Source organism: Salvelinus alpinus, unplaced genomic scaffold, assembly GCF_045679555.1.
Source record: "Salvelinus alpinus unplaced genomic scaffold, SLU_Salpinus.1 scaffold_63, whole genome shotgun sequence".
NCBI classification, from domain to species: Eukaryota; Metazoa; Chordata; class Actinopteri; order Salmoniformes; family Salmonidae; genus Salvelinus; species Salvelinus alpinus.
In genome coordinates this window covers 49458-66332 of record NW_027256004.1, presented here as the reverse complement: position 1 = coordinate 66332, position 16875 = coordinate 49458, and the positions used below count along the sequence as shown (strand labels likewise).

General features: G+C 43.9%; 1 protein-coding gene across 1 annotated transcript in view; it reads left to right on the top strand.

Moving 5' to 3' along the window:
* The window catches only part of LOC139567180 (zinc finger protein 180-like), a 58091-nt gene extending 41500 nt beyond the window's left edge, over positions 1-16591 (top strand). Inside the window, exon 2 of the mRNA XM_071388682.1 lies at positions 12600-16591. Coding sequence (XP_071244783.1) covers positions 12600-13645 — 1046 coding nt within the window. The 3' untranslated portion in view covers positions 13646-16591. The remainder of the gene's footprint in view (positions 1-12599) is intronic.
* The last annotated feature ends 284 nt before the right edge of the window (positions 16592-16875 follow it).

Genomic DNA, 16875 nt, shown 5'->3' with positions numbered 1-16875 from the left:
GTTACAACCTACTGTAACCTACTGGCATGACCTAGAGAGATACAACCTACTGTAACCCACTGGCATGATCTAGAGAGATACAACCTACTGTATCCTACTGGCATGACCTAGAGAGATGCACTACCCACGTTGGCCTACTAGCATGACCTAGAGAGTTACAACCTAGTGTAGCCTACTGGCATGACCTAGAGAGTTACAACCTACTGTAACCTACTGGCATGACCTAGAGAGATACAACCTACTGTAACCCACTGGCATGATCTAGAGAGATACAACCTACTGTAGTCTACTGGCATGACCTAGAGAGATACAACCTACTGTAGGCTACTGGCATGACCTAGAGCGTTACAACCTACTGTAACCTACTGTAACCTACTGGCTTGACCTAGAGAGTTACAACCTACTGCAGCCTACTGGCATGACCTAGAGAGATAAAACCTACTGTAGCCTACTGGCATGACCTAGAGAGATACAACCTACTGTAGCCTACTGGCATGACCTAGAGAGATACAACCTACTGTATCCTACTGGCATGACCTAGAGAGTTACAACCTACTGCAGCCTACTGGCATGACCTAGAGAGATAAAACCTACTGTAGCCTACTGGCATGACCTAGAGAGATACAACCTACTGTAACCTACTGGCATGACCTAGAGAGATACAACCTACTGTATCCTACTGGCATGACCTAGAGAGATACAACCTCCTGTAGCCTACTGGCTTGACCTAGAGAGTTACAACCTACTGTAGCCTGCTGGCATGACCTAGAGAGATACAACCTACTGTAACCTACTTGCATGACCTAGAGAGATACAACCTACTTTAGCCTACTGGCATGACCTAGAGAGATACAACCTACTGTAACCTACTGGCACGACCTAGAGAGATACAACCTACTGTAGCCTACTGGCATGACCTAGAGAGATACAACCTACTGTAACCTACTGGTATGACCTAGAGAGATACAACCTACAGTAGCCTACTGGCATGACCTAGAGAGATACAACCTACTGTATCCTACTGGCATGACCTAGAGAGTTACAAGCTACTGTAGCATACTGGCATGACCTAGAGAGTTACAACCTACTAGCATGACCTAAAGAGAAACAACCTCCTGTAACCTACTGGCTTGACCTAGAGAGTTACAACCTACTGTAGTCTACTTGCATGACTTAGAGAGATAAAACCACTTGGATACAACTTACTGTCGCCTACTGGCTTGACCTAGAGAGATACAACCTACTGTAGCCTACTGGCATGACCTAGAGAGATACAACCTACTGTAGCCTACTGGCATGACCTAGAGAGATACAACCTACTGTAACCTACTGGTATGACCTAGAGAGATACAACCTACTGTAACCCACTGGCATGATCTAGAGAGATACAACCTACTGTAGCCTACTGGCATGACCTAGAGAGATACAACCTACTGTAGCCTAGTGGTATGACCTAGAGAGATACAACCTACTGTAACCCACTGGCATGATGTAGAGAATTACAACCTACTGTAGCCTACTGGCATGACCTAGAGAGTTACAACCTAGTGTAGCCTACTGGCATGACCTAGAGAGATACAACCTACTGTAACCCACTGGCATGATCTAGAGAGATACAACCTACTGTAGCCTACTGGCATGACCTAGAGAGATACAACCTACTGTATCCTACTGGCATGACCTAGAGAGATGCACTACCCACGTTAGCCTACTAGCATGACCTAGAGAGTTACAACCTAGTGTAGCCTACTGGCATGACCTAGAGAGTTACAACCTACTGTAACCTACTGGCATGACCTAGAGAGATACAACCTACTGTAACCCACTGGCATGATCTAGAGAGATACAACCTACTGTAGCCTACTGGCATGACCTAGAGAGATACAACCTACTGTAGCCTAGTGGTATGACCTAGAGAGATACAACCTACTGTAGCCTACTGACATGACCTAGAGCGTTACAACCTACTGTAACCTTCTGTAACCTACTGGCTTGACCTGGAGAGTTACAACCTACTGCAGCCTACTGGCATGACCTAGAGAGATACAACCTACTGTAGCCTACTGGCATGACCTAGAGCGTTACAAATTACTGTAACCTACTGTAACCTACTGGCTTGACCTAGAGAGTTACAACCTACTGTAGCCTACTGGCATGACCTAGAGAGATAAAATCTACTGTTACCTACTGTCATGACCTAGAGAGATACAACCTACTGTATCATACTGGCATGACCTAGAGAGATAAACCCACTTCTGTAACAGTATAGCTTCCCCTCGCCCCTACCTGTGTTCGAACCAGGGACCCTCTGCGCACATCAACAACTGACACCCACGAAGCATCGTTACCCATCGCGCCACAAATGCCGCGGCCCTTGCAGAGCAAGTGGAACAACTACTTCAAGTCTCAGAGTGAGTGACGTCACCGATTGAAACGCTATTAGCGCGCACCACCGCTGACTAGCTAGCCATTTCACAATGGTTACACTTGGATACAACCTACTGTAGCCTACTGACATGACCTAGAGAGTTACAACCTACTGTAGCCTACTGGCTTGACCTAACCTACCTAACCTAATGTGTACCTAACCATAAACATCAATGCTTTTCTTAAAATCAATACATAAGTATATATTTTCACTTCTCTTGCGTTCTCTGCAACAGAGTCAGGGTATATGCAGCAGTTTGGGCCGCCTGGCTCATTGTGAACTGTGTGAAGACCATTTCTTCCTAAAAAAGACAGCCAACTTCGCCAAACGGGGGACGATTTAACAAAAGCGCATTTTAGAAAAAAGCACAATCGTTGCACGAATGTACCTAACCATAAACATCAATGCCTTTCTTAAAATCAATACACAGAAGTATATATTTTTAAACCTGCATATTTAGTGAAAAAAAATTCATGTTAGCAGGCAATATTAAACTAGGGTAATTCTGTCACTTCTCTTGCGTTCATTGCACGCAGAGTCAGGGTATATGCAACAGTTTGGGCCGCCTGGCTCGTTGCGAACTAATTTGCCAGAATTTTACGTAATTATGACATAACATTGAAGGTTGTGCAATGTAACAGCAATGTTTAGACTTATGGATGCCACCCATTAGATAAAATCCGTAATGGTTACGTATATCACTGAAAGAATAAAGGTTTTGTTTTCGAATGATAGTTTCCGTATTTGACCATATTAATGACCTAAGGCTTGTATTTCTGTGTGTTATTATAATTAAGTCTATGATTTGATAGAGCAGTCTGACTGAGCGGTGGTAGGCAGCAGCAGGCTCGTAAGCATTCATTCATACAGCACTTTTGTGCATTTTGCCAGCAGCTCTTCGCAATACTTGAAGCACAGCTCTGTTCATGACTTCAAGCCTATCAACTCCCAAGATTAGGCTGGCAATACTAAAGTACCTATTAGAACATCCAATAGTCAAAGGTATATGAAATACAAATGGTATAGAGAAAAATAGTCCTATAATAACTACTACCTAAAACTTCTTACCTGGGAATATTGAAGACAGAGACAGAGATGGCCGCTTCGCGTTCCTAGGAAACTGCGGTATTTAGTTTTTTTACGTGTTATTTCTTACATTGGTACCCCAGGTAATCTTAGGTTTCATTACATACAGTCGGGAGGAACTACTGAATATAAGAGCAACGTGAACTCACTATCTTTAGGACCAGGAATATGACTCTCCCGAAGCGGATCCTGTGTTTTGCCTTCCACCCAGTACATGGATCTGATCCCAGCCGGCGACCCTAAACAACAACCCTGTAAAAGGGGCAAGTGAAGCGATCTTCTGGTCAGGCTCCGGAGAAGGGCACACCGCGCTCCACTCCCTAGCATACTACTCGCCAATGTCCAGTCTCTTGACAACAAGGTTGATGAAATCTGAGCAAGGGTAGCGTTCCAGAGAGACATCAGAGACTGTAACGTTCTTTGCTTCACGGAAACATGGCTCACTCGAGAGACGCTAATGGAGTTGGTGCAGCCAGCTGGTTTCTTCACGCATCGCGCCGACAAAAACAAACATCTTTCTGGTAAGAAGAGGGGCGGGGGGGGTATGCCTTATGATTAACGAGACGTGGTGTGATCATAACAACATACAGGAACTCAAGTCATTCTGTTCACCTGACTTAGAATTCCTCACAATCAAATGTCGACCGCATTATCTACCAAGGGAATTCTCTTCGATTATAATCACAGCCGTATATATTCCCCCCCAAGCAGACACATCAATGGCCCTGAACGAACTTTATCTGACTCTATGTAAACTGGAAACCACACACCCTGAGGCTGCATTCATCGTAGCTGGGGATTTTAACAAGGCTAATCTGAAAACAAAACTCCCTAAATTCTATCAGCATATCGATTGTGCTACCAGGGCTGGTAAAACCATAGATCATTGTTATTCTAACTTCCGCGACGCATATAAGGCCCTCCCCCGCCCTCCTTTCGGAAAAGCTGACCACGACTCAATTTTGTTGCTTCCAGCCTACAAACAGAAACTAAAACAAGAAGCTCCCGCGCTCAGGTCTGTTCAACGCTGGTGCGACCAATCTGATTCCACGCTTCAAGACTGCTTCGATCACGTGGATTGGGATATGTTTAGCATTGCGTCCAACAACAGCATTGATTAAAACGCTGATTTGGTGAGCGAGTTCATTAGAAAGTGCATCAGCGACGTAATACCCACAGCAACGTTTAAAACATTCCCAAACCAGAAACCGTGGATTGATGGCAGCATTCGCGCGAAACTGAAAGCGCGAACCACTGCTTTTAACCAGGGCAAGGTGACCGGAAACATGACCGAATACAAACAGTGTAGCTATTCCCTCCGCAAGGCAATCAAACAAGCTAAGTGCCAGTATAGAGACAAAGTAGAGTCGCAATTCAACAGCTCAGACACGAGGTATGTGGCAGGGTCTACAGTCAATCACGGATTACAAAAAGAAAACCAGCCCCGTCGCGGACCAGGATGTCTTGCTCCCAGACAGACTAAATAACTTTTTTGCTCGCTTTGAGGACATTACAGTGCCACTGACATGGCTCGCTACCAAAACCTGCGAGCTCTCCTTCACTGCAGCCGAGGTGAGTAAAACATTTAAACGTGTTAACCCTGACAAGGCTGCAGTCCCAGACGGCATTCCCAGCCGCGTCCTCAGAGCATGCGCAGACCAGCTGGCTGGTGTGTTTACGGACATATTCAATCAATCCTTATCCCAGTCTGCTGTTCCCACATGCTTCAAGAGGGCCACCATTGTTCCTGTTCCCAAGAAAGCTAAGGTAACTGAGCTAAACGACTACCGCCCCGTAGCACTCACTTCCGTCATCATGAAGAGCTTTGAGAGACTAGTCAAGGACCATATCACCTCCACCCTACCTGACACCCTAGACCCACTCCAATTTGCTTACCGACCCAATAGGTCCACAGACGACGCAATCGTAACCACACTGCACACTGCCCTAACCCATCTGGACAAGAGGAATACCTATGTGAGAATGCTGTTCATCGACTACAGCTCAGCATTTAAAACCATAGTACCCTCCAAACTCGTCATCAAGCTCGAGACCCTGGGTCTCGACCCCGCCCTGTGCAACTGGGTACTGAACTTCCTGACGGGCCGCCCCCAGGTGGTGAGGGTAGGTAGCAACATATCCACCCCGCTGATTCTCAACACTGGGGCCCCACAAGGGTGCGTTCTGAGCCCTCTCCTGTACTCCCTGTTCACCCACGACTGCGTGGCCATGCACGCCTCCAACTCAATCATCAAGTTTGCGGACGACACTACAGTGGTAGGCTTGATTACCAACAACGACGAGACGGCCTACAGGGAGGAGGTGAGGGCCCTCGGAGTGTGGTGTCAGGAAAATAACCTCACACTCAACGTCAACAAAACAAAGGAGATGATTGTGGACTTCAGGAAACAGCAGAGGGAGCTCCCCCCTATCCACATCGACGGGACAGTAGTGGAGAGGGTAGTAAGTTTTAAGTTCCTCGGCGTACACATCACGGACAAACTGAATTGGTCCACCCACACAGACAGCGTTGTGAAGAAGGCGCAGCAGCGCCTCTTCAACCTCAGGAGGCTGAAGAAATTTGGCTTGTCACCAAAAGCACTCACAAACTTCTACAGATGCACAATCGAGAGCATCCTGTCGGGTTGTATCACCGCCTCGTACGGCAACTGCTCCGCCCCCAAAACCGTAAGGCTCTCCAGATGGTAGTGAGGTCTGCACAACGCATCACCGGGGGCAAACTACCTGCCCTCCAGGACACCTACACCACCCGATGTCACAGGAAGGCCATGAAGATCATCAAGGACAACAACCACCCGAGCCACTGCCTGTTCACCCCGCTATCATCCAGATGGCGAGGTCAGTACAGGTGCATCAAAGCAGGGACCGAGAGACTGAAAAACAGCTTCTATCTCAAGGCCATCAGACTGTTAAACAGCCACCACTAACATTTAGTGGCTGCTGCCAACATACTGACTCTCCAGCCACTTTAATAATGGGAATTGATGGAAATGTATGTAAAAATATATCACTAGCCACTTTAAACAATGCCACTTAATATAATGTTTACATGCCCTACATTACTCATCTCATATGTATATGTGCACTGCTCAAAAAAATAAAGGGAACACTTAAACAACACAATGTAACTCCAAGTCATTCACACTTCTGTGAAATCAAACTGTCCACTTAGGAAGCAACACTGATTGACAATACATTTCACATGCTGTTGTGCAAATGGAATAGACAACAGGTGGAAATTATAGGCAATTAGCAAGACACCCCCAATAAAGGAGTGGTTCTGCAGGTCGGGACCACAGCCCACTTCTCAGTTCCTATGCTTCCTGGCTGATGTTTTGGTCACTTTTGAATGCTGGCGGTGCTTTCACTCTAGTGGTAGCATGAGACGGAGTCTACAACCCACACAAGTGGCTCAGGTAGTGCAGCTCATCCAGGATAGTACATCAATGCGAGCTGTGGCAAGAAGGTTTGCTGTGTCTGTCAGCGTAGTGTCCAGAGCATGGAGGCGCTACCAGGAGACAGGCCAGTACATCAGGAGACGTGGAGGAGGCCGTAGGAGGGCAACAACCCAGCAGCAGGACCGCTACCTCCGCCTTTGTGCAAGGAGGAGCAGGAGGAGCACTGCCAGAGCCCTGCAAAATGACCTCCAGCAGGCCACAAATGTGCATGTGTCTGCTCAAACGGTCAGAAACAGACTCCATGAGGGCCCGACGTCCACAGGTGGGAGTTGTGCTTACAGCCCAACACCGTGCAGGACGTTTGGCATTTGCCAGAGAACACCAAGATTGGCAAATTCGCCACTGGCGGCCTGTGCTCTTCACAGATCAAAGCAGGTTCACACTGAGCACATTTGACAGACGTGGCAGTCTGGAGACGCCGTGGAGAACGTTCTGCTGCCTGCAACATCCTCCAGCATGACCGGTTTGGCGGTGGGTCAGTCGTGGTGTGGGGTGGCATTTCTTTGGGGGCCGCACAGCCCTCCATGTGCTCGCCAGAGGTAGCCTGACTGCCATTAGGTACCGAGATGAGATCCTCAGACCCCTTGTGAGACCATATGCTGGTGCGGTTGGCCCTGGGTTCCTCCTAATGCAAGACACTGCTAGACCTCATGTGGCTGGAGTGTGTCAGCAGTTCCTGCAAGAGGAAGGCATTGATGCTTTGGACTGGCCCGCCCGTTCCCCAGACCTGAATCCAATTGAGCACATCTGGGACATCATGTCTCGCTCCATCCACCAACGCCACGTTGCACCACAGACTGTCCAGGAGTTGGCGGATGCTTTGGTCCGGGTCTGGGAGGAGATCCCTCAGGAGACCATCCGCCACCTCATCAGGAGCATGCCCAGGCGTTGTAGGGAGGTCATACAGGCACGTGGAGGCCACACACACTACTGAGCCTCATTTTGACTTGTTTTAAGAACATTACATCAAAGTTGGATCAGCCTGTAGTGTTGTTTTCCACTTTAATTTTGAGTGTGACTCCAAATCCAGACCTCCATGGGTTGATAAATTTGATTTCCATTGATAATTTTTGTGTGATTTTGTTGTCAGCACATTAAACTATGTAAAGAAAAAAGTATTTAATAAGAATATTTCATTCATTCAGATCTAGGATGTGTTATTTTATTGTTCCCTTTATTTTTTTGAGCAGTGTATATACTGTACTCTATCATCTACTGCATCTTGCCATCTTTATGTAATACATGTATCACTAGCCACTTTAAACTATGCCACTTTATGTTTACATACCCTACATTACTCATCTCATATGTATATACTGTACTCTATACCATCTACTGCATCTTGCCTATGCCGTTCTGTACCATCACTCATTCATACAGTGGGGCAAAAAAGTATTTAGTCAGCCACCAATTGTGCAAGTTCTCCCACTTAAAAAGATGATAGAGGCCTGTAATTTTCATCATAGGTACACTTCAACTATGACAGACAAAATGAGAATTTTTTTTCTCCAGAAAATCACATTGTAGGATTTTTAATGGATTTATTTGCAAATTATGGTGGAAAATAAGTATTTGGTCACCTACAAACAAGCAAGATTTCTGGCTCTCACAGACCTGTAACTTCTTCTTTAAGAGGCTCCTCTGTCCTCCACTCGTTACCTGTATTAATGGCACCTGTTTGAACTTGTTATCAGTATAAAAGACACCTGTCCACAACCTCAAACAGTCACACTCCAAACTCCACTATGGCCAAGACCAAAGAGCTGTCAAAGGACACCAGAAACAAAATTGTAGACCTGCACCAGGCTGGGAAGACTGAATCTGCAATAGGTAAGCAGCTTGGTTTGAAGAAATCGACTGTGGGAGCAATTATTAGGAAATGGAAGACATACAAGACCACTGATAATCTCCTTCGATCTGGGGCTCCACGCAAGATCTCACCCCGTGGGGTCAAAATGATCACAAGAACGGTGAGCAAAAATCCCAGAACCACACGGGGGGACCTAGTGAATGACCTGCAGAGAGCTGGGACCAAAGTAACAAAGCCTACCATCAGTAATGCACTACGCCGCCAGGGACTCAAATCCTGTAGTGCCAGACGTGTCCCCCTGCTTAAACCAGTACATGTCCAGGCCCGTCTGAAGTTTGCTAGAGAGCATTTGGATGATCCAGAAGAAGATTGGGAGAATGTCAGATGAAACCAAAATAGAACTTTTTGGTAAAAACTCAACTCGTCGTGTTTGGAGGACAAAGAATGCTGAGTTGCATCCAAAGGACACCATACCTACTGTGAAGCATGGGGGTGGAAACATCATGCTTTGGGGCTGTTTTTCTGCAAAGGGACCAGGACGACTGATCCGTGTAAAGGAAAGAATGAATGGGGCCATGTATCGTGAGATTTTGAGTGAAAACCTCCTTCCATCAGCAAGGGCATTGAAGATGAAACGTGGCTGGGTCTTTCAGCATGACAATGATCCCAAACACACCGCCCGGGCAACGAAGGAGTGGCTTCGTAAGAAGCATTTCAAGGTCCTGGAGTGGCCTAGCCAGTCTCCAGATCTCAACCCCATAGAAAATCTTTGGAGGGAGTTGAAAGTCCGTGTTGCCCAGCAACAGCCCCAAAACATCACTGCTCTAGAGGAGATCTGCATGGAGGAATGGGCCAAAATACCAGCAACAGTGTGTGAACCTTGTGAAGACTTACAGAAAACGTTTGACCTCTGTCATTGCCAACAAAGGGTATATAACAAAGTATTGAGAAACTTTTGTTATTGACCAAATACTTATTTTCCACCATAATTTGCAAATAAATTCATTAAAAACCCTACAATGTGATTTTCTGGATTTTTTCCCCTAATTTTGTCTGTCATAGTTGAAGTGTACCTATGATGAAAATTACAGGCCTCTCTCATCTTTTTAAGTGGGAGAACTTGCACAATTGGTGGCTGACTAAATACTTTTTTTGCCCCACTGTATATCTTTATGTACATATTCTTTATCCCTTTACACTTGTGTGTATATAAGGTAGTATTTGTGGAATTGTTAGGTTAGATTACTTGTTGGTTATTACTGCATTGTCGGAACTAGAAGCACAAGCATTTCGCTACACTCGCATTAACATCTGCTAACCATGTGTATGTGACAAATACAATTTGATTTGATTTGAAAAGGAACCACCAGATTTCATATGTTCTCATGTTCTGAGCAAGGAACTTAAAAGTTAGCTTTTTTACATGGCACATATTGCACTTTTACTTTCTTCTCCAACACTTTGTTTTTGCATTATTTAAACCAAATTGAACATGTTTCATTATTTATTTGAGACTAAATAGATTTTTTTATTGTATTATATTAGGTTAAAATAAAAGTGTTCATTGTTCATTCAGTATTGTTGTAATTGTCATTATTACAAATATATATAAAAATCGTCCGATTAATCGGTATCGGCTTTTTTTGGGTCCTCCGATAATCGGTATCGGCGTTGAAAAATCATAATCGGTCGACCTCTAGTGTAGAGAACTGTTCCTTGATGGATAGGCTATTGTACAACACACAGAGCTATTTTCCTTTATTCAGGACATTTAGAATGACAACACATTACAGAGTAGCCTAGTGGGATTATTCACAAAATTTTCTGGTGATCAGGTTATGAAATGTCACGACAAAGACATTTTAGTTTCCATGTTTCACCTGAAATATTAAATGATTTATAGTCCTAGGTCTATGTTATTGTTAGGTGAAGTTATGGGTCCTACAGTAGGTCTATGTTGTTGTTAGGTGAAGTTATGGGTCCTACAGTAGGTCTATGGTGTTGGTATAACTAGTGGTTTACTCATTAGCATGGAGGAGTTTCTGCAACCAAATTGCATGTGCATCGCCCTCGTGCGCCAATTTTAGCAAACACAGAAAGGGGCCTATATTGGAGACCAAAAGTTGTCTGGCACACTGCTTAGGATTTCAACAACTGTAATAACTTATTTCTAGCCTGCAATCATCGATGTTTCTACTAATGTGAAAACAAGACAAAATATTACTAAAGTTTCTGACTTGACTGTCTTAAGACAATTGTCAAATAATTTTAACATTCATTACAGACGTCAATTTTTTGTGGCTACGCTGTTGGCATCACCTTTTACAGTGGATTTCCTCTGTTGTTGGGAACCTGTCTGGGAAGGAACCCCTCGCCAACAGCCAATGAAATTGCAGGGCACCAAATTCAATCAACAGAAATCTCATAAATCAAATTTCTCAAACATACAAGTATTAGGCACAATTTTAAAGATACAATTCTCGTTAATCCAGCCACAGTGTCTGATTTCAAAAAGGCTTAACAGCGAAAGCTCCACAAACGATTATGTTAGGTCACCACTAAGTCATAGAAAAACACAGCAATTTTTCCAGCCAAAGAGAGGAGTCACAAAAAGCAGAAATATAGATACAATTAATCACTAACCTTTGATGATCTTCATCAGATGACACTCATAGGACTTCATGTTACACAATACATGTATGTTTTGCTCGATAAAGTGAATATTTATATCCAGAAATCTCATTTTACATTGGCTTGTTATGTTCAGTAGTTCCAAAACATGCGGTGATTTTGCAGAGAGCCACAACAATTTACAGAAATACTCATAATAAACATTGATAATAGATACAACTATTACACATGGAACTTTAGATAAACTTCTCCTTAATGCAACCGCTGTGTCAGATTTCAAAAAAACTTTACGGAAAAAGCACACCATGCAATAATCTGGCGCTCAGAGCCCAAACCAGCCAAAGAAATATCCGCCATGTTGTGAAGTCAACATTAGTCAGAAATAGCATTATAAATATTCACTTACCTTTGATGATCTTCATCAGAATGCACTCCAAGGAATCCCAGTTCCACAATAAATGTTTGATTTGTTCGATAAAGTTCATAATTTATGTCCAAACACCTCCTAGGGCGTTTAGTAAACAAATCGAAACTTACAAGGCGCGGGCAAGTCCAGCGGAAATGTCGGACGAAAATTCAAAAAAGTGATATTACTGGTCGTAGAAACATATCAAACGATGTATAGAATCAATCTTTAGGATGTTTTTATCATAAATGTTCAATAATGTCCCAACCGGAGAATTCATTGGAACGAGAGGTAACTTTCTCATGACTGCGCGTGACCAGCCCGTGGCTGCTGGCAAACCTCCTGACTCATTCCCCTCTCATTCCCCCCTCCTTCACAGTAGAATCCTGAAACAACGCTCTAAAGACTGTTGACATCTAGTGGAAGCCTTAGGAAGTGCAAGATGACCAATATCCCACTGGATCTTCAATAGGGGCTGAGTTGGAAAAACTACAAACCTCAGATTTCCCACTTCCTGGTTGGATTTTTTCTCAGGTTTTTGCCTGCCATATGAGTTCTGTTATACTCACAGACATCATTCAAACACTTTTAGAAACTTCAGAGTGTTTTCTATCCAATACTAATAATAATATGCAAATATTAGCATCTGGGACTGAGTAGCAGGCCGTTTACTCTGGGCACGCTTTACATCCAAACGTGAAAATGCTGCCCCCTATCCATAGGAAGTTAACCATCTGTCTGACTTTGTCGTTCACACAGGAGAGAGACGGGACCATCGTGGATCCTCTGGGGAGCCTCAACAACCTCATGATGCTGACAAGGCAGAGAAGAGTCTCTCTAGATCAAAACACCTCAAGAAACACCAGCAGAGACCCACAGGGAAGAAATCTCATTGCTGCTCTGACTGTGGGAAACATTGCAAATCTTCATCAGATCTTAAAATACACCAGCGAGTACACACAGGAGAGAAATCATACTGCTGCTCTGACTGCGGGAAACGTTTCTCAAGATTAAAATCACTAAAAGTACACATGAGAATTCACACTGGAGAGAAACCTTACAGCTGTGATCAATGTGGGAAGAGTTTTACTATATCTAGCTCTCTGATTATACACCAGAGAACACATACAGGAGAGAAACCGTACAGCTGTACTCAATGTGGGAAGAGTTTTACTCAGTCAAGCAACATGGTATCACACCAGAAAAAACACACAGGAGAGAAATCTTATAGCTGTGATCAATGTGGGATGAGTTTTACTCAGTCAAGCACCCTGTTATCACACCAGAGAACACACACAGGAGATAAACCTTATAGCTGTGATCAATGTGGGAAGAGTTTTACTACATCTAGCCATCGGATTGTACACCAGAGAACACACACAGGAGAGAAACCTTATAGCTGTACTCAATGTGGGAAGAGTTTTACTCAGTCAAGCAACCTGGTATCACACCAGAGAAAACACACAGGAGATAAACCTTATAGCTGTGATCAATGTGGGAAGAGTTTTACTACATCTAGCCATCGGATTGTACACCAGAGAACACACACAGGAGAGAAATCTTATAGCTGTGATCAATGTGGGAAGAGTTTTACTTCATCTACCAGTCTTATTGTACACCAGAGAACACACACAGGAGAGAAACCTTATAGCTGTGATCAATGTGAGAAGAGTTTTGTTACATCTAGCCGTCTTATTGTACACCAGAGAACACACACGGGAGAGAAGCCTCATAGCTGTGATCAGTGTGACAAGAGATACTCTGATAAAAGATCTCTGATCAAACATCAGAAAATACATACATGAAGGAGTTGTTTCACGATATCAATGAAATAATGTCATAATGTTTTAACATTGTAGGAGTATTTTAATGATGTCACAATGTAGAACCCTAAACGTTTGCCCCCTGTTCTATTGATTTCAACATGATATGGATATTAGTCTCGGGGAAAATCCAGGCTCTGATTTGAAGGAGTTACTACTTATGTGATTTAACAAAAAGTGACGAGCTGTGTTACACTTACCACGTTGGTGACCCACTTTAATCAAAATGTAGCTAGCTCTTTTCTACAAGTTGTCCTCTATCCAGGGATGTACACATTATTCCCATATTCCGTGTGGTTTTTGAGCTGTTAGTTTTAACAGGACGTGCAACCTCATCTCCCCACTCTCACGCAATTGATTTCTACATGATATCAATGAGTGATGAAAAATAAGTGTTGTGTTCCTTTGTTTAGCGACCCCTAAATTGAAAGGCATCACTCCAAAATGTAGCAACCATCTGACCATTTTCGGGTACAATTATATTGACATTGTTGCCCTGCTTTTAGAATATCAGGGTTCATTCTCAGATGTGCCAACCCAAATGCAGTAGAGCATGATATTGGGGACTGGGCCCCGATCCAACAACATGCCTATGGAGTGAACCCTGAAAAGAGAGAGAAGCTCCGCAGTGAGGTGGGAAGTTACTACGGATATTGCAGGAGTTTCCTCTTGAAATCAGACATGCCCGTGGTAAGGACAACTTGGTAAGTTTTGTGTTGTGCGTTTAGTCAGTGCGTTGCCTTGGATCACAATTTAGTTTGACTGCACATTTTTCCGTATTGGAGATGAGTTTTGTTTGGGCTCGTTCCAAGGGGACGAGAGTTCTAGAAGCTAGTGAGTTTTATGAAGATGATAGTTCTAAAAGCTAGTGGGGGAAAACATTTATTTGTTTTTAATTGATGACAGCCAGTAGACACCATGTTCATATTGTAGAAGGTGAAGCATTGTAGTTGATTATAATTTCAAAATTTGTTTTAGGATTCTAGAAAGAAAAAGGAGAGAGAACTAATAAGATTGTATATTATTATTTAGAAATGTGTTTTTTCTTGTTTTTAATTGTTGACAGGAGGTGAAGCATTTTAGTTGATTTTAATATGAAATGGAAGTTGTTTTCTGTTGGTGGCGAGCAAATTTGTCCAACAAAAATATAGGATATATTTGTTGTCTTAAGAGGGAAGGTGTTACAGGCTTTGGTTTTTCCATTTATGTTTTGAGGTTGGACTTTAGCATGTATAGCTCGTTAGCACTGTGAGGGAATTTTCTGTTAAACCTTACTAATGCTTGTGTAGTAAAATATAATTCTTTAAGCCGAGGCATTGGGCTTGAGATTGGTAAAGAACCAAACTCCTATAACATAGAACAGTGTGTTGATAGAGGCCTGTTCTAACTGTTCTGGGTGTGTAGAAATAACCCATGATGTTCGGACACTCAGCCAAGAATATGACAGAAACTGACTGGTTCCTCTTGATCCTCGACAGAGTAAAGGTTATATCCTGCACACCAGTAACAGAGCTGTTGTTTTGGACCTGTTTCTGGGGAAAGATTGTGGTGGAGAAATCAGAATTAGCTAAGTAACATAGATTAAGATGTCTTATCTGCAGAATATGCTGATATGAACTTTTGACCTCTTGCTATTAGAATGTCTCCTTTCTGACTGATGTGGGCAGCTGCACTTCCTCCCTCAAATGGGCCTCAGTCACCTTGGGTCCAGAGAGGGGAGAAGTCAGGCTTATCGATCACATGTTCCTGTTGCTATGCAGAATATCAGCATCTATCACATGTCCCTGTTGCTATGCAGAATATCAGCATCGATCACATGTCCCTGTTGCTAGGCAGAATATCAGCATATATCACATGTCCCTGTTGCTAGGCAGAATATCAGCATCGATCACATGTCCCTGTTGCTCGGCAGAATATCAGCATCGATCACATGTCCCTGTTGCTTGGCAGAATATCAGCATCAATCACATGTCCCTGTTGCTAGGCAGAATATCAGCATCGATTACACGTCCATGTTGCTAGGCAGAATATCAGCATCGATCACACGTCCCTGTTGCTATGCAGAATATCAGCATCGATCACACGTCCCTGTTGCTATGCAGAATATCAGCATCGATCACATGTCCCTGTTGCTATGCAGAATATCAGCATCGATCACATGTCCCTGTTGCTAGGCAGAATATCAGCATCTATCACATGTCCCTGTTGCTAAGCAGAATATCAGCATCGATCACATGTCCCTGTTGCTAGGCAGAATATCAGCATCGATCACACGTCCCTGTTGCTAGGCAGAATATCAGCATCGATCACACGTCCCTGTTGCTAGGCAGAATATCAGCATCGATCACACGTCCCTGTTGCTAGGCAGAATATCAGCATCGATCACACGTCCCTGTTGCTATGCAGAATATCAGCATCGATCACACGTCCCTGTTGCTAGGCAGAATATCAGCATCGATCACACGTCCCTGTTGCTAGGCAGAATATCAGCATCGATCACGCGTCCCTGTTGCTATGCAGAATATCAGCATCGATCACATGTCCCTGTTGCTAGGCAGAATATCAGCATCGATCACGTGTCCCTGTTGCTAGGCAGAATATCAGCAGGGAGTAAGGCAAAGGAGATCAGAAGTAAACATTGTTTCCATATGTGAACTGTGTGCATATTGCAAACCATGTGAAGGGATGGCGTGAGTATTGGGGAACCACTCACTTGTCTCCACAGTGTCTGTGCCTCAGTCACCTCCTCCTAGGGGGAGATTGTATTCGGGGCCCAAGGTCTGGCACAGGATGTGTGGGGTTGGTGTTTGGAACCATTGTACGTCGTCTCTGAGGTTGCACCTATCCTGAGATAGTATATAACCCAGAAGCAAGCCTCCTTGTTATAACAAGTCTTTTAATAAAAGTAAAACCTTGATTGATTATTAATTTTGCCTCTCCTCATTATTGATTATGGGTAGAATTACCACCACAGCACGTAGGGCGAACCGATTGGTATCACCTCGTTAGTCAGAATGTGTTACACCTGTGTTGGCTTGTCCATCTCGTTAGTCAGAATGTGTTACACCTGTGTTGGCTTGTCCACCTCGTTAGTCAGAATGTGTTACACCTGTGTTGGCTTGTCCATCTCGTTAGTCAGAATGTGTTACACCTGTGTTGGCTTGTCCATCTTGTTAGTCAGAATGTGTTACACCTGTGTTGGCTTGTCCATC